Source organism: Miniopterus natalensis, chromosome 1 (assembly GCF_054644295.1).
Source record: "Miniopterus natalensis isolate mMinNat1 chromosome 1, mMinNat1.hap1, whole genome shotgun sequence".
NCBI lineage: Eukaryota > Metazoa > Chordata > Mammalia > Chiroptera > Miniopteridae > Miniopterus > Miniopterus natalensis.
This window is the reverse complement of record NC_142081.1, coordinates 83,702,000-83,719,106: the sequence shown is the minus strand read 5'-3', so window position 1 is coordinate 83,719,106 and position 17,107 is coordinate 83,702,000. Positions and strand designations below refer to the sequence as shown.

Sequence of the window (17,107 nt, the reverse complement as noted above, 5' to 3'; positions counted from 1 at the left end):
AGGGGAGTTTTCTGTCAATATTTTTTCAAATGGATTTTCAATTTCTTGCTCTCTCTCTTCTCCTTCTAGTACCACCATGATATGAATGTTGGTAGGCTTGACGTTTTCCCAGAGGCTCCTTACACTATCCTCAATTTTTTTTTTTTTTTTCTGTTCTGGTTGGGTGTTTTTTGCTTTCTTATATATCAGATTGCTGATTTGATTCTTGGCTTCATCTACTCTACTGTTTATTTCCCTATAAATTATTCTTCATTTCAGTTAGTGTATCCTTCATTTCTGATTGGTTCATTTTTATGGTTTCCATGGGTTTTTTTAATGCTGTTGAAGTTCTCACTAAGTTCATTGAGCATCCTTATAACCAGTGTTTTGAACTCTGCATCTAGCAAATTGGTTGTCTCCATTTTATTTAGTTATTTTTCTGGAGTTTTATTCTGTTCTTTCATTTGTCACATGTTTCTTTGTCTCCTCATTTTTGTAGTCTCCCTTTGTTTGTGTGTATGTATTAGATAGAGCTGCTACATCTCCCAGGCTTCATAGAGTGGCCTAATGTAGTGGGTGTTCTGTAGGTTCCAGTGGCACGGCCTCCTCAATCACACAAGCTGGCCACTACAGGTGCACATTTCCCTTCCTTGTGTGGGTTGTGTCACCCTCCTTTGATTGCTGTTGGCACATCAATGGGAGGGATTTACCCCCTGGCCTATCAGCTGCAAGGACTGGCTGTGACCACCAAACACCATGGAGGATCAGCTTTGGGGGCCCACCCTATGGAGCAGGACTAACTTCCATGTGGCTCTTCTGCTAGCTGAGTCCCTACATTTCATGTGTCACTTGTGGAGGTGGTTGGGTAGTGTTTTGAAATGGTCTGAAGCTATCCACTGGGTGTGATAGCTCTGGGACCTCCTGCGAGGTGCAGACCAAGCTCTCACCTATGTTCTCACCTATGTTCTGCCTGGGGCCACCCAGCATGAGTTACAAAGCAATCCACAGATGGCTAGGCTTGGAGGAACCCAGGAGCGACCAAGCTGCAAGCTACTGCTCATTGCTGCTAGTGGTATGTCTGGGGCCACTTCACAAGAGCTATGTGGCATTCTGAGGCCAGATGCGGCTTATTTGAGAGATTTTAGAAAAGTCTGAAGCATTAGCCAATTCAGGGCACTCATATGGAAACACCATTGGAAACAGCTTGGGTGGCCCCACAGGTTGGTTGGGGTGAGGTCTCAGGTAATCACCAGAGCACTTGAACCAAAGCCTGGTTGATGGAGCCTCAGATATGCTGCCTGCCTTCTGGCTCTATGCCAGCCGGGCACCGGGCATGTCTTATAGGAACAGTGGCCTCTGCCAGCACTCTTGTCTGGCAGAAAGCTGCACCCCCAGCTCTCACCCTAATGCCAGAAAATTAAATTCCTCCCCATATATCCCTGGTGCCTTTCGAGCTGCTCCCACAGCCCTGGAGCTCAGAGGCAGTGAGTCCAGAGTAAAGCTGTGCATGGTCCCTTCAAGAGGAACTGCCTGGGACTCCAACAGCCTGTTTCACTCTGCCTCAATCCCCACTGGTTTTTACAGCCAGAAGTTATTGGAACTTCTCTTCCTGGCACTTGAACCCTGGGCTGGAGGACCTGGTGTGGGGCTGGGACTCCTCACTTCTCAGGGGGGACCTCCTCAGCCAAGATATCTCTCCCATTTTTTATCCAGCACACATGAGTGTGGGACCAACCCATTCCACTCTCCGCCCCTCCTACCAGTCTCGATGTGACTTCTTTAAACACTTAGTTGTAGGATTTTCATTCAGCTAGGTTTCAGGCAGTTCTGAATGATGTTTGTTCTATAGTTGTAATTTTGATGTGATTATGGGAGGATTCATGTACTGCATTTACTCACACTGCGATCTTGCCTGGAAATTCCTGATTAAACTTTTATAAAGGACAGTTTTTCTGAGAATTGCAAAGTAATGCATTCTGTATGAAATAGGACTGACATGTTTAAACTTCTTTGTACCAGTGGGATCAGATATCACTTTTCTGAAATCAAGTTTATTCAATAGACCAATTAATTGTACTTTTTATCAGATTAATCTAAACAGCATTACCTATCCATGTTCTCTATTTTTAAAAAATATATATATTTTTAATTGATTTTAGAGAGAGAAAGGGAGAGGAAGAGAGAGAGAGAAACATTGATGAGAGAGAAACATTAATCGGCTGCTTCCTGCATGCCCCCCACCTGGGATTGAGCCCACCACCCGGGCAGGTGCCCTGACCAGGCATCAAAACGATGACCTCTTGGTGCATGGGACAGTGCTCAACCACACTGGCCAGGCTCCATGTTCTCTATTATCTAAAATTAAAATAAGTAGAAATTGATTTTATTTATGTGGTTATTTTTCTATTTACACAACCCCCAAATTAGGTCTGGTCTCTCAAGTTATTATTTAAAGGACACATTTCATAAGCTATTTATTATCCTTATAATAATGTCTCTTGTTTAACTTAACTACAACAAATAATATTTGATTTATTTCAGATGCAGCAGGAGTTTGAAAAAACTCTAACTAGAGAACTAAAAGAAGGTATGTTGCCAAAATTTATTAATTAAATTTGAATAGTATTGATTTCTGAAATAAATTGTAAATGGTAAATGGCATTTGTTTACATGTTTAGGTAACAGATACTGCATTAAACATTTTCTTATGCATAGTGAATGAAAAATGTGAAAGCATAAACATTCTTAAGGAAGAATACACTTATTCCACATTTCTTCATCACATTCCATAGCATTTTTAAAATCTTAAAAGTCCATTCATTTCTGGCTATCCGTTTCCTTTCCTCTGCCATCCCTGTGGAACTGTTGACCTGCACATGGAAACTGTTGTCAGAAAACTAGGCTTCATCCACTTCTCATGTTTTTGCCAGTGTATACTTAGTCAGGCAGCTACAGTTCACATAGCTATCACCCAAGGGGTGACATTTAGATCTCCAGTCATTGACTCTGTCATTGGCGTACCTTTTACCCTCAGGAAAAACTCCAGATTCCATTGCATGGAGTGAAAACACTGAAACCCATTTAGTTCTTACAAATAATTCAGCCTTATCTCTAGATGCTACTTACCCTACTCTAGGGGCAAACTAGACCACTTCTGATTCCACAAGAGTCTTCCTCACCTCTAGCCTTGGCATCTGCTGCATTTCTCTTTCTGGCATATGTTTTGCTTGTCCTTCAGGTATCAAGTAACATATCACCTCCACCGAAAGGCTGACAACATTGACACAAAACTTAGATGTCCCTTCTGTGTACTCCAGTAGTGCCCTGTTTATATTTTTTGTGATACATATGACTCTGAGTGGAAACTACCTGTTCATCTGTGTTTTCAGTTTGACTCTGTCATCTTCATCTTGTAACTCCAGTGCTTATCATACTACCTTAGCACATGGTGTTGAATAAATGAATGAAGGATGAGAAAACCAGGAGCTCTGCTACTTAGCCACAATAGCAGTTAAATTCAGTGTGCAACCATGGGCAAATTATATTTCCTAGTAATCTTGAGTTGTATATTGTAGTCATATATAGATGTTTTCATTCTTCTTAAGATTTATACTTGTATTTTAGATAAAGAATATAATTCTTTTTCTTCCCAGATGCTGCTGAATTTGAATCTGAATCCTGTAGAGCTTATCCTGTAGGATCAGTTGATCAGTCAAATTCATATCAAGATTTACTTTTGAAAACATCACGAGAATATGTACAGATTTTGAAGAAAAATTATATGATCTGAAACATAATTAGTAAAAATTCATTTACTGGACTGTTTATATAACACTTTAATTATTTTCCATTAAACACATGATGTGAAATCTTTATTAAAGAAAAATATTTTTGGATCATATGTGTATGATAAAAACTTATGTAGTATTTTATACTCTGTTTCTTGGCATCTAACTAACTTTTAAGCAGATTTTGTAGATGAAAGCCAGCACTACTGAGTTTTATATACTCAAACTGCCCAAATACCAGGTGTTTGAACAACACCCAAACAACCAAGTTTTCATTCATACTCTAGTGGTGTTATAGTTTTTTTTGTATTTTTCAATTTTATCACTACATTTCGTCCTAAAGATTTAAACCAGGGGTGGAGACTGTCCTGTCCCTGGACCACACATGGCCCACAAAATCATTTGGTCTGGCCCTGCCAAGGCAACCACAGGCAGCACTCAAATTAATAAATCTAGGGGCTTTTTTCATAGCTAATTTTTAAGTTGATAATTTTGTATGGCCCACAAATGATGTTATAAATATCCAAATGGCCCTTGGCAGAAATAAGATTTCCCACCCCTGCTTTAGACAGACATCATTTTGATATCTGCTGCTATGGCTACCGTCAAATGTTTGGATGTATTACAACTGCTATAGTGCCATTAGACTTGTCAATTATAATATATCATATATGTATAGCATATGAACCATTTGTAAGTTCCAGACTTGGTGCCTCTGTACTCAAATACTTTAGTGTGTATTCCCTAAGAAAAAGGAAATGCACTATAATTCTCAAAATCACGGAATTAAAATTGGTTCAGTATTCATATTGAATCTTGGATCTTACATTTTTCCAATAATATCCTTTATAGTCAAAGAAAATCCAAGATGATGTGTGTGTCCAATTGTTCTGTTTCTTTAGTCTCCTTCAATCTGGGACAGTTCTTTAGGTTTCCTTTGCTTTTCATGACATTTACAGTTTGAAGAGTATAGGCCAGTTATTTTGTAGGCTTTCTCTCAGTTTAGGTTAGTATGATAATTTCTCATAAGTAAGATATGGGCAGGCATGTCACTCTAATGCTGAGTTCTTCCAGTACAGCCAATCTGGAGGCACATGCTTAGCTCCAGTCCTGGCAATGTTGACTTTGATCATTGGTTAAGAAGTGTCTGCCAGGATTGTCCACAGTAAAATGATGATTTGCATTTTGTATTTCACAAATATCTTGTGTGGAAGCTATGAGTCTCTGTAAATATTTGGTTAGTCCTCAGAATTTCTCCCAGTTGATATAACATCCATTGATGATTCTTGCTTGAATCAATTATTAGTATGTTGTTTGCCAAATGATGATATTCTTATTCCGTCATCCTTTCTACATTGATAAATACATAAAGCCAAACCAAACAAACAAACGAGGGAGGAGGGAAAGCTTATTATTTTGGTGCTTAATTTCTCCCACTCTGGCCAGTGGTAGCCATTTCAAACTGACTTCATGTTTTTTGACCTGTTCCCATCATCCTTTGAGCACTTCCTTACTGTCTGAACAAAATGTTCCAACCTCATCCTGTAGTTTCCTGCCCCAGCCCTGTAGTCAGCCACTTTTCATAAAAGCCCTGGTTTCTTTTAGGCACAAGTGATGTTTAGAAACCAAGATCCTGGCACTAGCTGTGGTAGGTGTGCATATTGCTATTGAGGTTGTCATTGCTCATAGGCTCCCTCAGTGAGCATCAGGGAATCCTGTGTACACATAAATACACATACATACACGCTGCATTAATCTGCAGTTCTCTAACAAAATGTATTGAAAAGCAGGATTTCTTACCAATACTTCCAGTCCAACCCCACATGGTTCATTCTAGTTGTTCCCTTCCAATTTTTAACTTCCTTCTCTGACAGTGAGCTGGCTCCCACCATCAGTATCTTTGATTATTTGTTCAAGCTTCTTGTTTGTAACCAGTCTCTGTTGTCCCTGCACGTGCCCTTGTGAATTCCAACACCCCTCATTAGGTTGTCTCCAACTGCTGTCCCACCAAAGTGTATGCCCTCTTCATCCCATCCTTTCTCAGACACCCTGTGCCAGGCCACCTTTTCTGCAGATAATTTACCCCCATCAGGCTCTGAAAACCCAAGCTGGGCTGTCCTGCCCGTGTGGATGCCTCCTGACATTGGTCATTCTTTGATACATCCTCCTATGTCGTTCACCTTCCAGGGATGCTCTGACTTGAGCTCCAACACTGCCAGGTCGCCCTCCCAGACTTAGACCTTCCTCATTCCATCCAGACTCCCACACTTCACTCTGGGCCTCCACACCTCTGTTTTTGTCTTCATGCCTTTGAACCGAAATGTTTGGGAAGGAGAAAAAAGAAATCAGGAAAGGGCTCCATATATCTTTTATAATCAACTAGTCAAGCTCTACAAATACATAGCAAAGATTTTGATAGAATGACATTGAATCTATAAATGGGGGGAAATTCATATTAAATTTTTCAAACTACTTAATAGTCTTATTAATTCTCAGTGTTTAAAATATTTCCCATGGAGGGCTTGCATATATATTTTTTAGATTTATTCTATTATTTGAAACTTTTGGTCCTATAATAAATGTTATTTTACAAATAAGTTTCATTTCCTGTTTGTTGCTAGCTTGTAGAAATAAAATTGCTATGTTTCATTTTGAGCTTGGATTCAGTATCTTTCCAAACTCGTTTTTTCTTACTCAGTTTATCTGCAGGTTCTTTTGGATTTTCTACATGAACAGACATGTAATTTATAAATCATGACAGTTTTGTTTCTTTCCAAAATTTAGAGTTTTAAATATTTTTTTTTGATACTACAAGAATGGTTTTGGAGCCAGTTGGTGTGGCTCAGTGGTTGAGCATCAACCCATGAACCAAGACAAGAGGTCATCGGTTCAGTTCCTGGTCAGGGGGTTGCAGGCTCAATCCCCAATAGGGGATGTGCAGGAGGCTACCAATCAATGACTCTCATCACTGATGTTTCTATCTCTCCCTCTCCCCCTCTCTCTAAAATCAATAAAACATTTTTTAAAAAAGAATGGTGTTGGATAAAAGTGGGATTGTTTCTTCTTTGGAATTGCAAAGAAAAAACAATATCTCTAATTATGTAGATAGTGGAGGGGGTTAAGTAGAGATCCTTTATTAATGTATTAGTTTTCTCTTGCTTTATAACAGACCACCAACTTCGCATTTTAAAATCACACACACTTATTATTTCACATTTTCATAGGTCAGGAGTCTGGACATGGCTCAGCTGTGTCCTTTGCTCAGGGTCTCACAAGGCTGCATTGTCATTTGGAGTCTTAACTAGAAGAATCTGCTTCAAAGCTCATTTAGTTTCTTGGCAGAATTTATTAATACCATGTATGTGTTTTCTCATCTATTTGCTGGCTCTCGGTTGAAGGCTACCCTCCGGTCATAGTGGTTGCCTACAGTTCCTGAGAGCTTACTTAGTACGTTCGGACTGCTATAACAAAGTCTGTAGACTTATAAACAGGAATTTATTTCTCACAGTTCTGGAGAAGTCCAAGATGTAGGCACGGGCTGATTCAGTGTCTGGTGAAGACCCACTTCCTTGTTCTTGGAGACAGATCTTGCTGTGGCACATGGCAGAGGGTTAAGGGTCTCTTTTATACCTCTTTTATAAGGGCACTAATCCATTCGTGACAGGTCCATCCTCATGATCTAATTATCTCCCAAATGCTCTGCTTCCAAGTACAATCAGCCTGAGCATTAGAATTTAACATACGAATTGTGGGGAGGGGGAATAGGCAGAAGCATTCAGTCTATAGCAAGGTCTTTCCAAGTTCTTGTCCATGTGGGCTTACTCACCATGGCTGTTTATGAGAGGCCAGCAAGGGGAATCTCATTTCAGGGAGGGCTCAGTCTTCTAAGGGTTTTCACCTGATTAAATCAGGCTCCCTCTTAGGCTCCCAAGGCGTCTGGTAAACTGGATACCTGTAATCCTTGCAGGCATGTGGCTCAGACCTTACCCAAGTGTAGTCAGAATAGGCTAGGGTATGCTGCATTAACAAACAAATCCCAAATCACAGGGTTTAAACAAAACAAAAGCTTATTTCTAGCTCACACTGTGTCTAATAATGACGGGAATTCTGCTCATTGTCTTCATCCCATGACCCAAGCTGACAGAACAGCCATGATCTAGAAAATTGATGGCCACTCTGGAAGAGGGAAAGAGTGTGTGACAGATCTCTCACTGGCTTTTAGAGCTTCCACCTGCAAGCAACACCTGTCACTCCACATACATTTCATTGACCAAAGCAAGTTACCTGGCCATGCCTAATTGGGAGGGGACAGAGAAATGGTTAACATTCTTGACTCATGCTGTGCAGGCAGAGGTATTTGTACTCATGCAGATATTGTTTTCATGAAACAGGTAGTCAGAAACACAAAGTCAGTTTGGGCCAGGTGGCCAGGTGAATACATGTATTTTTCTTTTAAGGGAGGAATGTTTATGAATGAGAAGGTTTTTTTAAAAATGAAATTCTTTAGAAAAACCTGGATCATTGAAAATACACTAAAGAGCAGCTAAAGAAAACAAGAAGGAGGCCACATCTGGTGTATGGAAAACATATGCAACCACCATCTCAGGTCCTCTTATTAAGAGTGAAGTTCATAAGAGTTACCAGGAAATTCCGGTTGTGTTCAGGCTGCCTGTCGCTGTGTCCAATTCAACAGAGGCAGGGTTGAATCATATAAGGCATTTTTTGAGAAGGCGATCCAACCAAGAAGACAGGAGACTTACAAGCATCCAAAACCTGTCTTACAGCATGGTGCCAGGGGCGGGATTATAAAGGGGAATGGGGTAAGTTGAGGCTGGGAATGGAATGCAGCTATGTGTAGCCCCGGAGGTCCACAGACGTCAGCAATTTTTCTTGACCAATCTGGCGATGCACAGGTAAGACAGTATCTGAGTCTTGTGGTCAGCACATGTCTATGACTGTTCCTTGCCTCTAGATTTATGACTTTGTTTTTCTTATCGCCCTAAGGGTTTGCATCCAACCATAAACCAGTCCGCTGGGTTTAAAGGGAACACAAAAGGCCTGGAAAGGAAAAACTTGTAACAATATATCATACATCATACTATGAAATAAGCACACCTAGTTATATAATCAAACTATAAATCATAATACTCAGGGTATCACACCCCATCAATAGGACCACTGAGCAGGACACAGCTTAATCAGGACTTCTCAGTATTACTACTATATGGTTTCTGGTGTACTTCAGACCTTTGAAGAGAAAGACTCCTCATATGGTAACACTTAAAACACATGGAAGCAAGGATGGATATTTTCCAAAGTCAGTAGCTCCTCCCAGTGAATACAGTTCATTATTTTGTCTTCAAGCTTAATTTCCAAGAACAACCTTAAAAGCCTTACAAAGGGATTTTCTACCTACTACAATCCCAAGGAGCTTATGGCCAAGCCTCAGACCAAGAGGGTTCTCAGTATATGAGCATAGACTTTTCCAGACTTTAAATGCTCTATCTGAATATGTATTCTCTTGTTATTTGCTTCTATCTGGGTCAAAATATAAACACTCGTTAAATTTTATTAAATTTATGGACAAAAAGGAGCCACATACTAAACCTGACAACCTCAGGGGAGGCCTGCATGGTGGCCTTGCAAACTCAGAGACCTAAAGTAACCACAAAGGATGGTCTGAAATTAAACCTTTTTTTTTTTAACTAAAAGCAGTTTATGGTGGGTAGTCAAGTCCTAAGGCAGTATTTTTCCCTAACAAAGGTTAATCATCACCTTAACTAAGCCTGTCTTTTTACATCTAGGATAGCATACCTGATTAATATGCCTTTGCAAAAACAAAGTAATTTCCCTTTTTCTGGACACTTCAAAGCACAGAGCTGAGACCACAAACCCCTTCTTTATCAAGTTAATTGTTGGCTGTTAACTATCCTGTGGCCCACCTAAGTAAAATAAGTGTGAGTCTATCATTTTACTTTTTATTCAATCCCAGAGGTGTCCCCACCACCCCACTTGGCTTTCTCCCACTTCCCTAATCTCACTAATGGATTTCCTATAACGCATTTACGTCTCTTCCTTTGATTATAATGTATAAAACAAGGTGCAAAACTGCCATTCTCAATCCATTGAGATTTTGCTTCCCGACATTTGTTGACAGTTTGGTCCAAGTAAACTCACAAAAATTTTTCACAGGTTTGAATTTTTCTTACATTGACAATTTGCTTTTCTTTTTTCTTTCAGAAATTCTTTTCACTTTAGCCATATTCAACATATTGTCTGCCCTTCATTTAAGTCACCCCCAGATTACACACCATCCTGGTTCAACTCCGTCCTCACTGGCCATCTTCCTTTGCTGGCCCCTCCTCCACTGACCTCTAAATGTTGGGCTCTTCCAGACTGGGTCCAAGGTCCTCTTCCTTTCTCTATTTCTGTATCTCTTTCTCTCCCTGGGTTCTCTTGTACATTTCCAACACTTCATATATCATGATGAATGACTTCAAAATAATTACGGTAGCCCAGATCTCTCCTGGGAGCAACAATAGACTATACCCAACAACCTATATGACATTTCCCCTTGGGCATGTCATATACCTGTGATAGAGAGCTCTACAGTCACCCTCAACAACTCCACCACTCTAAGGATTCACACCCTCTCACACCATACCAGGGGTGGTCTGTGTGACTAATAGTATACAGAAAAATGGTGGTATGCCACATCTGGAGATTAGGTTCCCAAAAAATGGTGGCATCCTCTTTGGGTTCTCTTCCACCCTTGGATCATTCACTCTGGGGGAAGCAGCCTGATGTCCATATAGCAAGGAACTGAAGTGTCTGGCCAACAGCCAGCTGGCCTGTTTAGTAGCCATGTGAAAAAGCCAAAACCAGATCTTACAGCCCCAGTTAAGCCTTGGGATGACTTCAGCCTTGGCTGACAGCTTGACGGTAACCTCGTGAGAGACCCTGAGCCAGAACCATCCAACCACACCACACCCAAATTTCAGAGGTACAGAAACTGTGAGATAATGTTTATATTTATGTTTGTTTTTGTTTTCATTTTTAAATTTATCTTTATTGTTGAAAGTATTACAGATGTCCCTTTTTTTCTCTCCATTGATCACCTTCACCCCTCATTTGCCCCACTCCCAGGCCTTCCCCATACTGTTGTCTGGGTCCATGGGTTATGCATTTATGCATACAAGTTCTTTGATTAATCTCTCCCCCCCCCCCCACACACACATGCCTTACCTCTGAGATTCCCTCAGTCTGTTCCATGCTGCTATACCTCTGGATCTATTTTGTTCATCACTTTATCTTTTTCATCAGATTCCACATGTGAGTGAGATCATGTGATATTTGTCTTTCTCTGACTTATTGCACTTAGCCTTTCTGGATAGTCTTGGTTTTAGATCCTTGTTTTGCATTACCTTGAATACTTCATGCCATTCCCTTCTGGCCTGTAGAGTTTCTGATGAGAAGTTAGCTAACAATCTTATGGGAGCTCCTTTGTATGTGACATTGTTTTTCTCTTGCTGCCTTTAAGATTCTCTCTTTGTCTTTAATTTTTGACATTTTAATTATGATGTGCTTGGGAGTGGGCTTCTTTGGGTTTTTCTTGCTTGTGCCTCCTGAACCTGTGTGACTTTTTTCTTCACCATGTAAGGGAAGTTTTCGGCCATTATTTCTTCAAACAGATTCTCTATCTCTTGCTCACTTTCTTTATCTTCTGGGACTCCTATATGTGAATATTGTTATGTTTTATGTTGTCTCATAGCTCCCTTAGACTGTTCTCCTGTTTTTTGTTTTTTCATTTTGCTTCTCTGGCTGTGATTTTTTTATACCCTATCTCTTAATTTGTTGATCCGATCCTCAGCTTCCCCTAATCTGTTTATTCCTTCCAATGTGTTCTTTATTGCTGACATGTTTTTTCTGACTAGTCTTTTTTCTAGTTTCTATATCTTTTCTCATGCTGTTGAGTATCCTTGTAATCATTATTCTGATGCTATAGCTGATGATTCTATAGCTGATAAATTTCATGTCTCCATTTCATCTAGCTCTTCTTCTGCAGTATTCTCTTGTTCTTTCATCTGGGGCTTGTTTTTTTGTCTCCTCATTTTGGCTGCCTGTTTGGGATTTTTTTTCTATGTATTACATAGATCTGCTATGACTCCCAGACTTTTTGTAGGGTCTGTGGTGTGGGACAATATCAGACACTGTTTGAGACTGACCTTGAGTACCCTGTTTGGAGCTATCTGCAATCCACAGCTTGTGGCTCTCTCTGCTGGGGCTGGGTGCATTTGCAAAAGACCAAGATGCACACCGAAATCTGCTTTTCCAAGCTCTATGTCCAGAAGCAGATCAGGCAAAGACTCAAAGCACCTAGAAATATGCCTCTGCGTGCAGGCTGATTTTTTTCTCAGTGTCTTAATGAGCCTTAGGCTGTAGACCATACAGCAAGGCATGCAGGGTGGAGTTAGAAGTTTTCCAACTGGTGGGGCAATTGCTTCCCCGCCAGGCAAAACCTACCTGGATGGTAGAGGTCTGCCTAAGAAAGATGTCTCTGTAGTTTGGGGGAATGACAGCACCAGAATCCAAATGGCCATCCTCCAGTCTCTATCCCCATAGCCAGCACTCCTGGATTTTCCTCATGCAGCCCTAGTCCACTCTTCTTTCTCTCTGTTGGAGCCCAAGGTAAGTGGCTGTACATGAAAATTTGTGCATTGGCCCTTTAAAAGGGTGCCTTCATTTCCAGTCATCTCTCCCTGGCAGACAGAATCCCCACTGCTTTTCACAGCCAGATGTTATGTAGACACTTTTCTCAATTCTGATGCTCCAGGCTGGGGAGCCCAGCTTGGGGCTTAGACCCCAGAGTTCTCAGTAGGACTCTTCCACAGCTGAGATATCCCTCCAGACCTTCAGCTGCTGCCTATGGGAGCCCAGCCAGACCTCTCACACCTCCTCACTTCCTACCAGTCTCTATGTGGTCTCCACTTTTCCTCCTTGGTTATGAAGGTGCTCTCCAGTGTGCCTTCAGTTGATAATTCAGGATGGTTTTTCTATATTTTAGTTGTAATTCCAGTTTGGTCCTGGGAGAGTGTCAGTAGCTTCCACTTAATCTGCTGCCATCTTGGAATCTCCCAGTATCTTCTCTTTTTATCCACAACAAAGTAATCAACTTGATAAACCCTTTCTCCTTATGCAAATACAAAAAAATACATGAAATAATTGTTTTTAGACATTGGACAAAATGTAGTATAAATCTGTGATAATTTAAGAAAAACAAACAAGGTGAGTCCCAAATTATTATCTAGAAACACTTTTCTCACTGCAGGGCAAGAAGGGTTTTGAGTATAGAGTGGGGGTTGGTGAGATTTTCACCTTCTCATATTTTTATAGAGTATAGAACATCTATCTGCACAAGACTCAATAGTGGAGTATTTCTGGCCTGCGGAGAAACATTAAGGCACTGGTTCTAAATTATGGGGTTATGTTCAATCTGAATAAAAACCGTCCATGAATTATGTGTCTTAATTAATTAGTTTCAGAAAAAAACTGATGGAATGGTGAATTTGACTAAAGACTGTCAACATATTGTACAGCAAAGTAACTGTTCTTTAGAATAAATAGTTGTAAACCAAGCTTTAAACTGAACAACCTATGACCTTGGATCAGTCTGTTAACTTTTTTAGATCTTGGTTTTCTCATCTGTAAAATGAAATTGCTAAACAAGAGCTGTAGTTGGTAATAACTGAAAGTAATAAGAACAATTATTGAGCATCATTTACATATCTCAATAATTCTTCACATGTCTCTGAGATAGAAATTCTCAGTATCACATTTTACAATGAGAGTAAGTAACCTGTCCAAGGTAAAAAAGCTAAGATGACAGAGCATGAATATGCACCCAGGTATACTTGTTTTCCAACTCTGCGTTATTATTCACCAGATTATAATGCTTAGATATGAATCAACCAAAAACCATGTATTTGGACATGCACTTCATAATAGAAGGAATACACAGTAGTAGATGGTTAATGTAAATAATAATAAAGGAAGATCCATGTAATTATACTAAATATTTACAAAACCAAATTCTAAAAACATAAAGATGCAATCTAATCTCTTGGGCCAAGATATTTTGGTAGTCTAATAAACTTTAGTTATGATAATGCTTCTTTGAACATTAGGAACAAGTTCTGCCTGGCCAGGCATGGCTCAGCGGTTGAGCGTCGACCTGGGATCCAGGAAATCAGGGCTCAATTCCCAGTCAGGGCACATGGCCAGGTTGCGGGCTCAATCCCCAATGACTCTCTCATCATTGATGTTTCTGTCTGTCTCTCTCTCCTTTCCTCTCTCTGAAATCAATACAGATATATTAAAAAAAAAAAAAGAGCAAGTTTTGGTTTTAGTCATTGTTTTAGGCAACTGGATCAATTCAAACTCATATTGAAAATTAACCATGTTTTGATTTTTTCTATTTAAATTGGTAGGACAATGCACACCTTTGTTCAAAATCCTTTTATATATTTGTTTTTATCTAAATCTTATAATTTGTACAAATAATCTACTGAAAGTATATGATTCTATGAATTCTGAGCAATAATATACCAGTGGAATCATTACCACAATTAAGAAAAAGACCACATCCAACATGCCAAAAAGATTCCTTATGCACCTTTGTAGCCCATCCCTTCATCTGACCCTGGCTGCAGACAATCGCTGATCTACCCCTTATCACTATATATGTTTCAATCATCTGGAATTTTATGTAAGTGGAATCATGTAATATATAATTTTTATGTCTATTTCATTTCACAAAGAAATATTATTTTTAGATTCAACCATGTTGTTGCATGTATCAGCAGTTCACTTTCTTTTTATTGTATAGTTGTATACCATCATATATGTACACCATCATTTTTAATCTACTTACGTACTGAGCTTCTTATCATGTGCTCATTGTCCGTCCATGATTTTTTTTTGCCAAGTGTCTTTTAAAATATTTTGCCTACTTCTAAATAAATCTTTTCTTACATTTTTGGCATTTTAATTATGATGTGTCTGGGCGTGGGCCTCTTTGGATTATTCTTGCTTTGGACTTTGTGCCTCCTGAACTTGTGTGACTTTTCCCTTCACCAGGTTAAGGAAGTCAACAACCCTAGGCTTGAGGTCTCCTCTGCTGGTGCTGGGTGCATTTGGACAGGACCAAGATGCACACTGGTCTGTTTTTCTAAGGCCCTGTTCCAGAAGCAGGTCAGGCAAAGGCTCCAAACACCCTGAGGTCTGCCTCTGCCTGCAGGCTGATTAATTTGATTCTCTTAATGAACCTCAGGCTGTAGAAGCTCCACAGGGTGGGGTGGCTGGTTGTTATCAGTCTCCTAACAAGCCTCGGGTAGTAGAAACTCCACTGGACAGGGTGACGTTTTCCAGCAGAGCGGGGCAATTGCTTCCCCCCTCAGGGAAAAGCCAGAAACTGTCTTCCCAGGAAAGATATCCTCCACAGTCTGGAGGAATGACTTGGCACAGAAATCCAGGTGGGCGTCCCCTGATCTTATTTTCCAGGGCCCACAACCCCAGGCTCTCCCCACACAGCTCCAGTCCACTCTACTCCCCCTTCACCAGAGCCCAAGGTGAGTGGCTGCACACGAAACTTTGCGAGTTGGCTCTTTAAGAGGGTGCCTACAGTTCCAGCCATCTCTCCCTGGCAGAAACCCTGCTGCTTTTCACAGCCAGATGTTATGTGGGCACCTTTCTCAGTTCTGCTGCTCTTGGCTGGGAAGCCCAGCCTGGGGTTTAAGCCCCAGAGTTCTCAGTGGGAACCCCCGCAGCTGAGATCTCCCTCTGGACCTTCAGCTGCTGCCTGTGGGAGCCCCGCCAGCCCTCTTGCGCCTCCGCACTTCCTACCAGTCTGTGTGGTCTCCACGTTAGGTCCTTGGTTATGAGGTTGCTCTCCAGCTTGTCTTCAGTTGGTTTTCAGGATGGTTTTTCTGTTTTACTTGAAAATCCAGATTAGTCCCAGGAGAGTGTCAGTGTAGCTGCCACTCAGTCTGCCACCATCCTGGACCCCTGTCCTTTTGTTCTTATGTAAAACATTCATTGTTTTAATGTTAATCGTCTTACTTTCTGTGAAATATAATGATAACTTAATTGGTTTTGTGTAAATGAGCTAAACATATTATTGTGCTATAATAATCATCAGAACAGTGCACTTGTTACCTAATATGTTCTAATAATTAAACATAGATTCCCAGCTTATTCAAAATATAACATAGAAGCATAACATTAAGCAATTCCCAAATATGTTTAAAATGTGGCTATTTGAGGAAGCATATCTAGACTACTCAATGCATATTTGTGAGAGAACTAAAAATTATTTTCTTTTGTAATGTTTATTCTACTGAAGAAAGAATTGTCAAAATCCTGACTGTAAATCTGGAAATGTGTAAAAGAATCTAATTTTTTTCACATTGTGTGATTATATAATCTACTCTTTTGAGGGGTTATGCAACTGAGAAACAGCTCTTCTGTGGAAACCAGAAAATTAAAATGAAATTCATGTTTCAGAACTTCCCTACCCAAATGTATGTAATGTAGTAAGAGAAAGTTGGCTTGTAAGTATGGGCTTTTATAATTCTTTTTCTAACATTGCTAAATTTACCATTACTTGGAGCATTTCAGTGGTTAAAAGTACTTGAAAATCTTAGATGAACCCGCATTTCTCTTTTAATATGATTTCCTGGGTTGTTTTAGAATTAGCCCTTTCATCTTCACCAAATTACCTTCTGCTATAACTTTCCTGATATTTCAGTAAGAATTTTTGAAAAAAGATTTTTTTAAAAATTCCAAGTATTAATAATAGCCATTCTAACAGGTATGAATTGGTATTTCAGTGTAGTTGACTTTGGGTTGTGGGTACGTAATGCAATATACAGATCACGTATCATAGAAAGGTACACTTGAAACCTATATAATCTTATTAACCAATGTCACCTCAATAAATTTAATAAAAAACTCCTAATGTGATTTTTTTCTATCAAAAAACTATAGTTGTCATATGTACTATCATAAAATAATGTTTCAGAAAAAGTATTTCACTATGCTTTTCAATTTTTGAAAGCTTATATTAAATAGCATCCTTAAATTATGTAGCATTCTTTTAAGTGCTACAGCATTGAAATGTTGAATTGAAAGCACAATATTTCTTTGTGATATTGGAAAATTTATGATTTAATGTTATTTCTGAAAACTTCATATGATCAATTTAATTTATAATATAGGGATATTTGCACCAGTTTTGTTTTGTTTTGCTAGTTAAAGGTTCTGATGTTAAACTGATTAACAAA

At 39.7% G+C, this 17,107-nt stretch overlaps 1 protein-coding gene across 1 annotated transcript in view; it reads left to right on the top strand.

The window, feature by feature from the left end:
• Positions 1–4,581, top strand: part of LOC107530253 (ankyrin repeat domain containing 26) — a 108,120-nt gene extending 103,539 nt beyond the window's left edge. The window contains exons 33-34 of the mRNA XM_016203938.2: positions 2,521–2,566; positions 3,633–4,581. Of these exons, the coding sequence (XP_016059424.2) occupies positions 2,521–2,566; positions 3,633–3,769 (183 nt within the window). The 3' untranslated portion in view covers positions 3,770–4,581. The remainder of the gene's footprint in view (positions 1–2,520; positions 2,567–3,632) is intronic.
• Positions 4,582–17,107: the final 12,526 nt, after the last annotated feature.